The sequence below is a fragment of the Colius striatus genome, chromosome 1, assembly GCF_028858725.1.
Source record: "Colius striatus isolate bColStr4 chromosome 1, bColStr4.1.hap1, whole genome shotgun sequence".
Taxonomy (NCBI): Eukaryota; Metazoa; Chordata; class Aves; order Coliiformes; family Coliidae; genus Colius; species Colius striatus.
In genome coordinates this window covers 92,236,072-92,249,408 of record NC_084759.1, presented here as the reverse complement: position 1 = coordinate 92,249,408, position 13,337 = coordinate 92,236,072, and the positions used below count along the sequence as shown (strand labels likewise).

The 13,337-nt window shown below is 36.3% G+C and overlaps 1 protein-coding gene across 2 annotated transcripts in view; it reads right to left on the bottom strand.

The window, feature by feature from the left end:
• DSCAM (DS cell adhesion molecule) overlaps window positions 1-13,337 on the bottom strand; it is a 390,325-nt gene that overhangs the window by 84,017 nt on the left and 292,971 nt on the right. For both annotated transcript variants that reach the window (XM_061988625.1, XM_061988624.1), the window contains exons 15-17: window positions 7,554-7,794; window positions 5,792-5,938; window positions 3,899-4,054 (exon numbers count right to left, since the gene is read on the bottom strand). In XM_061988625.1, coding sequence (XP_061844609.1) covers window positions 3,899-4,054; window positions 5,792-5,938; window positions 7,554-7,794 — 544 coding nt within the window. The remainder of the gene's footprint in view (window positions 1-3,898; window positions 4,055-5,791; window positions 5,939-7,553; window positions 7,795-13,337) is intronic.

Here is a 13,337-nt window from a genome sequence, read left to right as displayed (position 1 = left end):
AGCTTTTGAAACTGAGGAAGAGAATTTTAAGAATTACTTTATTTTTTAATGATCTATTAAGTCTTCAGGTGAAGACGACAAGCAGCTTACTAGGAATCATGAAGTGGAAAGGGTAGGGGACAAAACCACAATGAATTCTTAAAAACTGGACATTTCTGTTTGGCTTACTTTTGTGCTGGAAAGAACTTCAAGAACAGTTGCCTTTTTTGGGTATTTTGTGTTTTTTTTTTTTTTTTTTCTTTTCTGAAGGCTAATGGGGGAAAAAAAGCTAGACAAAACCTATAAATATGATCACATTGAAAGGAAAGCTCATTTCCTATTATTTTCTAGAGCTGCTCCCATTTCCTAAGCTGATCAGCAGCAGCGTCTGACCTCTGGTGTCTGAAATCAGTATCAAACATTACAAGAAATCAAAGTGTCAATTCATTTCATCCAGGTTCACTGCTTCACTCCCTGGCCTAATATTATTTTTCCCACATTGGAGATTTTAAGCCTGCTAAAGAAACGTTGGCCTGATGTCCCTAGCTGAACACCAACAGAAAATCACAGGAGGCCACCATCTGCCTTTCCACAGCAGCAGGAGAACACACTGCATCATTGATTTTACAAAGTTTCCCCTCATGTAAAAGCAATGGAAAAAAAGAAAAAGGAATTACTGATGTGTTATACCTTCATCAGTGATATGTGGAGAGCTTGGCAGCCACTTAAAAATATCTCAAATATACAGATTTTATTAGAAAACGGTAGAATATCTTGTGTCATAGTTTTAGCCAAAGAAAGTCTGGGAGTAGAGATACAAGGTTTCCTGATCTAAGTTCCCTTTAAATTACTATTTTTATTTCACATGCCAAGAGAGTGTTCAAATTAACTTTAGGAGATGATCCTTTAGGTGCTCTGAAATTAGTCCTACTGAATAATCATCTACAGGAGACTTTTCCTTGGAAAATTACAGAAGAAATGTCCGTTCTTCTAAGGAGTAAGGCACTTGTTAAATGCATATAGTTTGGCAATGTGAATGCTCTTTTCCCATTTAACTTCCACAGCCTTAAGGATGTTTAGACCCAGGACTTTGGTTTGGCTTCTGTTTAACTGCAGACCTTTATATATTAAACCCTTACTGTCCTTAATAAAAAGCTGTGAAGCTGAAGCAAACCATGAAATCGTTGTATTTTCTGGAACACTTTTCAGATTAGTTTTCTGGACAAAAGATTTAATGAGTGGAACCCTTACAAGGCATCAGGAAACATCTGAAAAGGTTAGTCTCACTGCCTTGGGGTGAATTACTACTGAGTTGCCAGGAGGATTAAAGATGAAAGATGAGCATTTGCACAGCAGCCAAACACAGTCTAAGTCTATGTGTTTCCCACATCTCAAGACCTATCTGATCTCAGAAAGGGAGGGAGCAGAAGAGCCACGAAGAATTAAGGAGAAGAAAATTTAGAAAGAAGTGAGTTAAGGGAGAAGAAAAAAAATTTAAATAAACCCAAATTGTTTCGAGCCTTCTGAGGTTTCAGAATTGTTGCAAACTGGAGACAGGTCACAGGAAATGGTTGAGTGTATGTGTTGGGAGAAGGAGAAATGGGCAGAGTAACCCTTCAGATAGGAAATACTTGCTCTAAATCAGAAAGTTATCTACCATTCTCCCTGGCAAGCAGGGCAGAGGGAAGTACTCAATCCACTCTGCAGCAAAATAAATTGGATTACAGTGGATCTTTAACTGGTCCAGGATATTTAGAGAGGCTATGGAGTCCTCATCACTGTAAAGTTTAGAGAAAGGTTTAGTAAATATCAGCAATGGCTGACATGTATCTGATCCTTTTTAGAGCAGGGGAAGGGTCTTATTTAGATGTCAACAATCTTTCGGGAGCAGTAGACTATGTTTTGGTTGCCCCCAGTGAGAAACAGGGATACTGCTCACACCATGTCTACCACCTGTCTGTCCAATCCCAGTGTTGGACTGGCTGGCAAATTTGACACCTGAGGCAGCAGTTGCTGCAATGTTGCTCAAAGGTATAGACCAGTGGGTACATTCTTGCTGTCCTCAGTGGTGCTCTGATATGAAGTATCTGTCCCCAAGACCAGTCTGTCTCTGAGCTTCTGGAGCACTGTGGGACAAACTCCCTATCTGCTGGTGGCTTAAGTCCCAGTCCCAAGGCTCTGGGGTGAGCTTTTATGTTCAGAGAGTATTCAGGGAAAACTTGCCATGCTGGGATCTACTTGACAAAAACTAACTCAGAAGTGCAGCAGGAATCTTAATGTTCTTTTCTTTTTTAGATTTTTTTCTTTGAAATAAAACCATCTACCTCCAAGTACTGGGTGTCTCAAGACCATATGACTCGGGACTTAGGTGCTCCAAAGTAGTTGTTAAAGGACTTAAAAGTGGGATCAAAATGACCTAACATTTAGTGTTTAAGACACATGAGTCTATAGATGAGTAAATTGCCCTTGGCAGTTTCAGACTAGGTGTGTTACCTTGATATAGTTTTAAACAGAGCCAGTATTGCAAGCAGATGCAGGATCACAGTGATATCTACATCTAGCAAAACCATGACATAGACCTACATTAATATCACTGCTATATGCCTAAATTTCCTTGTGTTTCTTGGCTATAAGGCATTCATCTTTTTTGCTGTTAATTCAACTTAGAGCAAAGTAATGGGAAATATTAAGCAGGTGAAAAGAGAACAAGGAACAAATAACTCATTCCACAGGCAACAGAAAATTTTAGATGTCCAATTTTAATTTGTTCTGCATTCCCTGGATACAACTACAGTTTGTGCCAGGAGACCTTACAATGTATGTCAATTTCAGAATTATTTTTTTCTTGGACAAAATATTATTTATCAAGGTTTTTTTATTGGCAAAAAATTGCTAAACATTCATCAAGTCAGTTAATCTACTGAACCTACTCTCTTAGCACTTGTAAATTTTATTAAAAATGAAAAAAAATTGACAAATACATTCATATATTCATGAATGACCAGTAAATTGGAGAAGTAATAAAGAAAAGTTCATTGACTAATTTCTTTAAAAAAACACTGTATAACTCACAGGAGAATTTGCCAACCAAACATCAGTCCAAGAACTCTATTGCTAGGACTGTGTGCATTTTAACTTCTGCCAAAAAATTATTGATCCAGATTTTCAAAAGTGCTTAGGCATCTAAAGATGTATTTGTACATCTCATGGGGTTTTCAAGGCACTAAACAGGTTAGGGACAAAACTCCCCCTCAATTTGAAATTCTAGTCCTTGAGAAATAGATTAGTATATAGTGTCCTACTGAGGCAAACTGAAGTGAATTCCATAGTTAAAGCTGAAAGAAAGTTATTAATGTGTGTGCCTGTGTGTTTTTTAAAGTTTCCTAAATTTTCAGCATTAGGACTTAAATTTTCCATATTTTGGTCTATGAACAAAGGCAAGAGATAAGGCAAGAGATTTTTGTTCATTATTTTGCTTCTGAGAGAAGAGGTGTTTCATGGAATTTTATATACATATATATTGCAAAAATTCTTCTTAGAAGTATGTAAGTTATATAAGACCATTCCAGAGTAGTCTTTCCTCCTTTCCCCATTTTCAGTCACTTTGAAAGAATTAACTGAAACTCTCTCAAAAATCTCAAATAAGATCCTGAAATATTTTGGGAGGGGAAAAGAAAGGGAGAAACTTGCTCATATAATTAACAGTATCTACAAAATTCTGGTTTACCTACCTGGACTCTTGAATACAGTCAGATGTTTCCAAAGCTGTGAGCATATACCCCTCTCCATGTGCCCTAGCTCAAGACCTTCAGATAGAAATATCACTCTGTATGTTTGTGCATGTTATTTGGACTATTTTGAATGTCTGAGACATACAAACACTTTGTGGAAGTTGGAATGGAAAATCTTTACTCCTTACCATCTTCTTTAGTGCGGGTGAAAATTTGTTCGCTTCTCACTCCATCTCCAGCTCGTGTGAAAGCCAACACCTGAATGCTGTAGTTGGTGTATTTTTCCAGGCCATCAAGCTCTAGTGATGGTTGTGTAGTAGTGACATTCTTTATCTCTCCTAGCTCTATAGAATAAAAGAGAAATTAAGTTATTGTCAAGTTCAGTCTTCTAACAACTATCGATACTTACTGTGGAAACTTTGTGGATTAAAGGGTTTTCCAGAGGAAGTAATGCTTCATTATTATAAAATGGCAATAAATTATAAAAGAAAATAATTTTGTGTATGTGCTGACTTCTTACTATTCAAGGCAGATCCAGTTTTCATTTTTAAACTTTTTTGAAAAAGTTGTTTTAAATGTAGGGAAGAGAATTGAAAATTTCTACAAGTAATATAATTTTTCATTAAAAAAATAGATAATAATAAGATATTATTAAAAATATTCCCTAAAGCAAAAGTGAGAAAGTCAGTTACTTCATAAACATTTTCTGGGTTTGATTCTCATAAGGAAAAACAAGAAAATCTCCCATTTATGTTAAAATATGTAGCAAGTACTGCTGCAAAGCACTTGATGGCAGCAATAGCAACTGACAACAGATTTAAACACGTCAAATCAGATTTACTTGCAGAAAGAGGGTGCACTTCATATGAATCTTTTTTTGTAGCAAGCTAAGAAGTAAAGCTCATATGGCAAAAAAGCTTTAAACTTATTTAGGGCAGAAAATAAAGCTGAAAAAATGAAGAAAATCCACTTTTAAGCACTACATGAACATCACCTTTTTTCATTACATTGTAGGACATCATATAGGAGCTTAGACATGCATTGATTCACATAGGATCTCATCCAAAGACTACAGTCATCACTGAAAACATTTAACTTGATGTCCATTGTGTCTACATTTTTGTGTATGCTTCTCATACATTTTTCATCTTTATTTTTCAATTTACAAAGGAATTAGTGGTTTATTTCCAAATGTTTTTTACTCCAGCAGCAACAGTGGGCATCTGGGTTACAATTCCACTCCAAGTTCCCCTTGCCAGAGTTACAGAAGCCAAGATTTGCAAGACAGTTGCATATTAGAGTGAACTATGATCCTGAAGGATGCAAGCAAAAGAAAGGTGACAGCATTGCCCTAGAGCTGTGAGAATTCAGCAGGACAAGTAGAAGTAATGGCGTGTGCATCTCAAACCTACTGTATCTCAAACCTACTAACATTTAACTTACAAGAAAGGATCACACATAGAATTATCATCATGTGATAAACTACAGATTGGCAAGGTATCTTATGTCTCCTTTGAGCCTTTCACTCATTCTTTGCTCAGGAGCCTACTTCCCTAGGAATTATGCTAAGAGTACAAAACAAAAGAACAACAGAAGAGGCCAATGTGAAAATAGAAAAAAGAGGCCTTTTCCAAAAACATTTACTTCTTTTGCCCTCAGCTATGGAGATGAAATGGCTCCTATCAAAAAAACAAGCAATAACCTCTCAAGTAGGTGATTGGCTAAGTAAACCAAAAGCCAACCACACTAAAATAAAGCTCAGGTCTGGGCAGGTATGTTCTAGGTTCATATCATCTTTCTTTATAAGAGAAACCTGCTGGACTTCGTAACAGAGACGGAATTTGCTCAAGTCATTTTAGGTAAAATGGTAAGTCTATGGTGGAAGCCTTCCTCCAGGGCACCTCCAGGCAGCTTTGCAATGCATGCTGCTCTGTTAAAGCTCTATGGAAAATGGCTTCCTTCACACGTAGACGAAGCTTCATCTAAACCAAAGAGAAAAAGCAGTACAATGCTTTCACAGCAGCTACTAATACACAAGCCACATATGGCATATTAATTGGTAATAGTCTGATTTCTCTCACCTCCATCCAAGAGATTGGCCCAGTAGATAACTCTGAATCCTTGCAGAATCCCATTCAGAGTTTCTTTCGCCAACGTTGACCAAGAAATAGAGATGGTTTCTGGTGATGTGGCAGTGGCTTGCACGTTCCCTGGAGGGCAGCTGGGCACTGAAACGAGATATTCACCATTTTTAACTTGATGAATACAACTCAAATGTTTACCTTTAGGCTACTCTTTCAATTTTTGTTGCTAACCCACCACTTATTATTTAATTAGCAGTTACATACAGTTAAGAATGAAAAACCTTAAAATTCTTGCTATAATCTGCATTTTTCTGCCGGGGCAGTTGATCTTTTCATGTACTGATTCCCCACTTGCTGACTGGTCTTTTAATAGATTTTGTGTTGCTTTTTTTTGGAAAGACAAATGTATCCTAGTGATGAAATATATAGAATATTCTGTAAGCAATTAAAATATATTTTTTGAAGTTTAAAAAATTACCATCTGTCTGAACAATTCTTTCAAATGATGGTTGAGGAAAGTGGGCACTTCTTTTAAAAATATTGGAAAAAATGTTCAAAAAATATTTTCATTGACATTTAAAAAAATTTGGAAAAGTCAGCAAAATCTAAGGTGTTTTATGTAGACCATTTAGTGTCAAAGTAATGCAGCAGTATTAGTGTTCTGCATTGCTTTTAAAGCTCATGATATCTTTAATTCTCAAAGGGACACAAAATTGAGTAATGATCAAAAAAACCCACTGCCAGGAAAAGTAAACATGCTGGATTCTGAAGAGAAAAATACTATTTGTTATAGTACAAAATACATGCATGTGTGAGTATACTGCCTTCTGAGGTGTGGAAGGGATCTGTCTAGGCCTAGAAACATTTAGAGAAAATGTAAAACACCAGCCTTCCATGAAGCATATGTTTCAAAATCTATAGCTCTTGTGAATTTTTTATGCATGTTACTGCATTACCCCACATAAAAAGTCAGATTCCTAGCTAGCACTGACTTCAGCACACTGATGCCAGTTTACAGTAACTAAAAACATGACCTACACTCTCCTTTATTTGCTTTTATACTCTAAAATATCAGGCCTTTTTTTTTGATATGAAATCCTTCTCTTTTTCCACTAGAGGACTCCCTCTCATTGTTTGAGAAGTACTATTAATGCAGCTTGGAAAAGAAAAAAAAAAAAAACCCTAAATTATTCCTTGGATTAGACAGGTTGAATTTTGTCTGAAATAACAATGATTTTACTCTCATTAGTTTGGAGATATCTAAAAAAACCATGCATCTCTCTTTATGCTGACAAAATAAGGGATTATGCAGTAAAAGAGCTCGAGGGTTCACATCAGATTCATTTGAAAACAAAAGAAAACTGACAAAATTAAAAGTATCACTTCACCTCTCAGGGTTCTTAGCATTTCAAAACTATGACGAGGTCACCATGAAGTTATGATGAGATCACAAAATTTGCAAATATGTAGACACCAGAGCCTTAATGAAAGCTATGATCTTAGTCATTCACAGCAATGTATATCACATTAGTAGAGTTATATTTATTTACCTGGATGATTCTGCATCTCTTGCAATGAAAATCATTCATACCTATTTTCCAGTCTCTTCCCATCTAGCTGTTTATTATATAACACCTATAAAGTCTGATCTTCTATTATCCCCACTATAATAATAACTAATCAAGCAATGAATATAAGAGGTAAAAAGAAATAAAGAAATAATAATGTGTTCCATGGCAGCTGTTTTCCAAGGACCTACCATCTTCAAGAGTAGTGGTGATGATTTCCTGAGAAGAAGGTCCTATTCCAGCCCGATTACAAGCCTGGACTACCATGCCATACTGGGTGAATTTTTTCAGGTTATTCAACGTATAAACCTCACTGTCCCCAGTGGTATCAATGCTGATGATGTTGAACTGGAAATTTCCTCCTGCGCTGTACTCCCGATATCCTATCTGGTATCCACGAATAATTCCATTTTGCAAGTGCTTCTTTGGAGCCTGAACAGAAAATGAATGATTACATGTCAAGTACATGCCTTGAACGTGAAGTTCCCCTTAAAATTTTTGAAATATACACAAAGTCTTTTTTTTTTTACTACCAAATGCAAGTTTATTTCTAGGAAACATTTCAAAAATACTCCTTGAACACGAAGCAGTAACATTTTACTATGATATATAAATTTCAGGTGCAGTTCTAGTTTGTGCATTCCTGCTAAAAGAAAGACTTTTATATGGTTCATACACAGAAAGATTTGATAAGAAGATATTCTTTAGTTATAATTTGAATTTTTAATGTTTTACTCTTTTATCAGTTGAATCAATCAAAGTTGAGTTGGTAAGGGTATATTTGCATTACAGATCTACTATTCACTACTAATTGTGTTTTTGCCAGAAGCCTGTACCATTCACTCACTAAAGCTTTAGTAAGGCCTTTATTGATCTGTTGAAGGCAGTCGCATATGTTTATTCAGCTAGATGCATTAGGAAGATTTTACGCTATGCTTTGAAATATGCTTTTGTTCATTCAGTGTGTAGTGTAGAAAGATGATTAGATAATGAGTGCTGAAGGCAATAATTAATTGGAAAGCAGGGATTTGCATACTGAATAGCTACTAAAACAAGGTGTACAATATCTGGCATTCAAGAATATGGACAGCATAAAACGGTTGGCCACAATTATGTACCGTATTTCTCAGTCTTACTGCAAAAGTCCCCGTATCTGACTATTGGAAATCATTTCTGTACTCTGCAATACATAATATAGTCTAGAGTAAAATAAGGATTGACAACTCATAGAAGCCTGTTATTGACAGAAATATCCATTTAAATTCCATTTAAATAGTATCAGACTAATTTAAATACGTAATAATGTTCCTATCTGATTTTCTACCTATATGAGGTATAATTAGTATAAATATTTTAAGGCACAGTTTATAATCCACTGATAAAAACCTCTTTCAAATCCTCCAAACCTCTTTCAAATTCCCACCAGATTCACACAAGCTCATATGTCCCACTGACCCATAAAAAAGGTCTTTGTGACGCAATTTGTTAGCAACGAGTTAATCTGGCAGAGGCAGCATTTTCTGTCATTACTATATCCCATTAAATCTACTGAGGAACACATTCTCAAGAAGAATCCTCTTTTCTGCCATAGGATCTGTCTGTTTCAGTAAGTTTATAGGACACTGGACTAAAGTCTCACTGAAACTAATAAAACCAGTGTGAAATTGGCCTTTCATCCACTAACAACAAATCATTGCTCTGCAAAAGCCACTACCCTCTCTTTATTGAAAAATGCATCACTGGATGGATCTGACTGATTATTTTTTTCTCCCTCACACCTTCAGAAAAGAAGTAAAGCTTGAAGCAAGGATATAAATTCCACTGTGCTGCTGCAGTTTTGGTTGAGGGGAGACATGATCACATATAGAGTGCAAGGAGTCTGTAGTGAGGCGGGGGTTGGTCTCCCAAGTAACAAGTAATAGGACAAGAGGAAATAGCCTCAAGTTGTGCCAGGAGAGGTTTACAATGGAGATTAGGAAGAACTTTTTCACTGAGAAAGGTGTACACTAGAACAGGCTGCCCAGAGAGGTGGTGTAGTCCCTATCCCTGGAGATATTTTAAAAGCCATGTAGATGAGGTGGTGAAGGACATGGTCTAGTGGTGGCTTTTGTAGCATTAGGTTAGTTGTAGGACTTGATGATCTTAAAATTCCCTTCTAAGCAAAACACTTTGACGATTCTATGATTCTAAGTGTGGTGCTGTCCATTCAGGTATAGATGACTGAATTAAATCCAGATCTTGAGCACCTTGTAAGGCTCACTGCCAGGATTAGAACTATGTTTTTGGAATCTAAGAGTGTAATTGTTTTTTGGTTGACTATTTCTATGTTTTGTTGTCAAAAAAAACACCGTCCTTTTTAGCAACATGTAGATATTTTATTATCAAACACTTTGCAGGTGCATTACCTATTCTGAACATGGCTTCATGATCTTCAAATGACTACAAAAGATAGGTCTTTTTAAGCTGGACTGTGCGGTGGAAACTAAGATCAGAATTTTTTTGTTTGTTTGAGATTCAAGTATCTTCATAAGATAAAGCTGTTTCATTCCATCTGAGAAGAAAATAACCTTTAAATAATTGAATATTTCAGGGTGAATTGTTTCATTAGTTGAAGGATTTAAAATTCTATTTCTAAGCCACAGAATTTTGTGTAGCTCACACATTTTTATAGGCATTGTCAGTGTAGATGAGAGAAGGCAAAAAGACTGAACTAACATAATCTAAACATTTCAAATTGACTGAAGGACAAACAGTTTGGACAAAGCAGCAGATAATTCACATAAGTGTTAGTACAGTAAGGACTTCTTTCAGATAACAGATCACTGTTGCTTTTCTAAACGTGTATCAATGTGGAGGCACAATTTAATCATGCCAGGATATCAGTTCTCTCCATCAGTGTTGGATCCCGTCACACCTTGGCAAATCTTCAACAGTCTGCATGAACACTTTTTGTCTCAAACATTAATATGTGCACTGTTGCACGTCTTAAGATATAAAGTCTCTCCTAGTTTAAGTCTGTAACTGGAACGTTCCCATGAGCTACCATGAGTGGATTTTGAACAAAAGTTGTTGCTACAAACACACATTGCACTTTGAAATCATAAGCAACATGTGTAAAACACACACACCACATAATGGAGAGGAGTTATTGTTTTGTAACAGCCTAAGTTGCCTATTGCCATGCACAGCATACATTAAGCGGCTATATGTACACGCACTACATATCATAAGACATGCACTGTATAGCAATAAAAAGTGTGCATATGCCTTGTACATAATAGATTACAGAAGCATATAGCACATATATTGGAACACAAATATTGTACTGTAAAACAGATGGAACGTAATGATAAAACTGAACCATGCATTTACTACGCATTGAAATGTTCTCAGAGCATGACTATAGCCAGAATAGCCCCTTCACTGGGAATTCTGCAATTAGATACTTTCTCATTTGGAATTGAAATACAATGCCAAATTTTGGTTTTTTCATGCAACATAATTGGTTTAGGTCACAGGAATTTTTTATTTCAATAAAATATCAACATTTAACTTTTCTTTTACTTTGCAACATTAGACAATATAGATGTTGGAAGTCACTTCAGAACAGAGCATTGAAATGTATTGCTCCACAAAACTTGAAATGTTGTTAGTACTGTCTACATACTTTGTTTTGGATTGATTTTTTTCACAAATAAATCATATTTGAAATATACACCTTCTGTGTATAGACACATTTTTGGTAGAAAATTCAGTGAAGCGATGTTTGTCCATGGCTAAGTGCTCATGGGAAAAATATCATTAACCTTGTTAGTAGTCATAGAACATTATAAAAAACTAAAATGCAGTCCCTGATCTTACTGCTTATCTGTCAGAATCCAATATTTGTAAAACAGGATATCAATGACTTCATAAAGTGTGAAATTTTATAGTTGTGTGCATGTGTATACGCATAAAGAGAAGGAATATTTCCCATGCCTAAATTTAATGGGTTCATTTACCTCATAAAGCAGTACAAGGAAAAATAATGAGTATTTTCATGCTCTTCTCTAAATGAGAATTCCTGTTTAACTGCCATTCTCTATGCGGCACTTTACCAAAATGTCCTGAGTATGTTTAAAAAAAATCAGTCTGAAACCCAATGTTCTATGTGGACATAGAAATGGGATTAAGTAGATCACAGACCTATAAAACTTTGCTTAACTAGAATTTTCTAAAAGTGGGCTAAGAGAAACTTTAAAGGAAGATTAACAACTCTAGCAAGTTACAGAAATAGAACTTAATACATGACGAAAATTAATTGGTATGTTATTCTCTGCTCCTTTTGCTGTTATTGACACTGTCTGTATTTAAATGAGGTTTGCCACCTTATATAACTGTGGTTCTCAACACGATCCTATTTGTACAATGTCACCACAGGTTTTTCACGGCAAATGCTCCAAAATGAAAATGACCCAGTTATTCCTGAGTTTATTTTCTTCCTTTTTTTTTTCCCCTCCATGACAATATAAGTTTGATCTTCTGGGGTATTCCTGTATTCTTCAGTACTTTGTATTGCACAATGCAACAAGTGCCTTCTGGACAGCAGTAGAGACCTACCCAAAAGTCAGGATCCAGCATAAGATTCATTATGTCTTGTGGGACAATCTTAAAGTGTCTTTTTGAGTAATGCACTAAAACTGCTCTGTCGAGGAAAGAACTACAATAATTCAAGAGAAGCAAATGGCTCTTGGTTTAAGGCTTCTTAATCAACTGTTATAAATTTTCTACGACAATTCAATTATATAAATTCAGTACAACTAAAGGACTACACAAGCATGAGCCTTTCAGGAAGGCAGATCAGTGACTACCTTTGTCTGTAAAGAAGCTTGAAGGTGAAAGAAACCAATCAGGTTCCAACTATGACCAGTACCACAAAGAAAATTGGCACTCATCAGATGAGCTGATAAAGCAATGACTGCAAATGAAGCTCAGCACAAAGGGGCTTGACAGCACAAAGGTCACAACGAACAGAATTTCAGTGAAGTGCCAATGGGACCTTTTGCTGTCCGTCCTTTCACAGGCAGACCTCCAGAGTTTCTGTTGCTTGCAAAACAGCACTTCATGGAGTCTTGTGATATGGTAGGGTCATAGGCTACCTCTGACTAGAGCCAGCAGCACCTTCCTAGCACTTTGCTACAGGACACTGCTGTAGTGACTCTTGTGCAGAGACTGGGTCTATAGGCATTGAAGGTTCACAGGAGATGGGGTCTATAGGAATAATAACTTGAAGATTCAAAGGAGATGGGGTATTCCTTGGAGGCTGAACGTGCAGTCTGGCAGTACAGTCTGCAGCAAACTCCAAACATCTAGCCTGCATTTACATAGCCAGTAGCAACAGGTTCACATGGTGGTGTACAGGTCTGAGAGCATAGACCTACCTTTCCTGATCTAAATATGTGTTGCATGGGTTCTAAAGTCACAAGTAGGTCACAATGTAAGCTCACTACGTTTCTGAAAATCCATCTCTACAACTAGCTCATGAGACTTGCCAGGGCAATGGAGTATACAATGGAGTTCAATACACAGCTCATTTCTGTCATTGTTTTGTTATATTAGATACTGATTATTACCCTACAAATATCCACAAACCAAATTCCAAACATAATCTTGAGAATACATTTTCAGCTGCTCATTTGATATGCTTCCACTCCCCAGACAATACTTAGAGATCAGGACACTCACTGAAATGTAGGTATGGGAATTTTGTTTGTCCTGTAGCTGCCTGCACACATCTGTATCTATAAAATTTAATGGCAAATCCTCAGAATCACAAATGTCAGCTATAAACTCCAGCAGTGAACCAATGGTGCATATCTTCTCTTGTTGCTTTTGAAAATATCCCCCAAAGTGAACTTTAAATGTCGAGTTTTAAAAATTTTGCTTGTATTAGCAAAGCCTTTCAACCTGCCTACCCGTACAACCATAAAAACAAG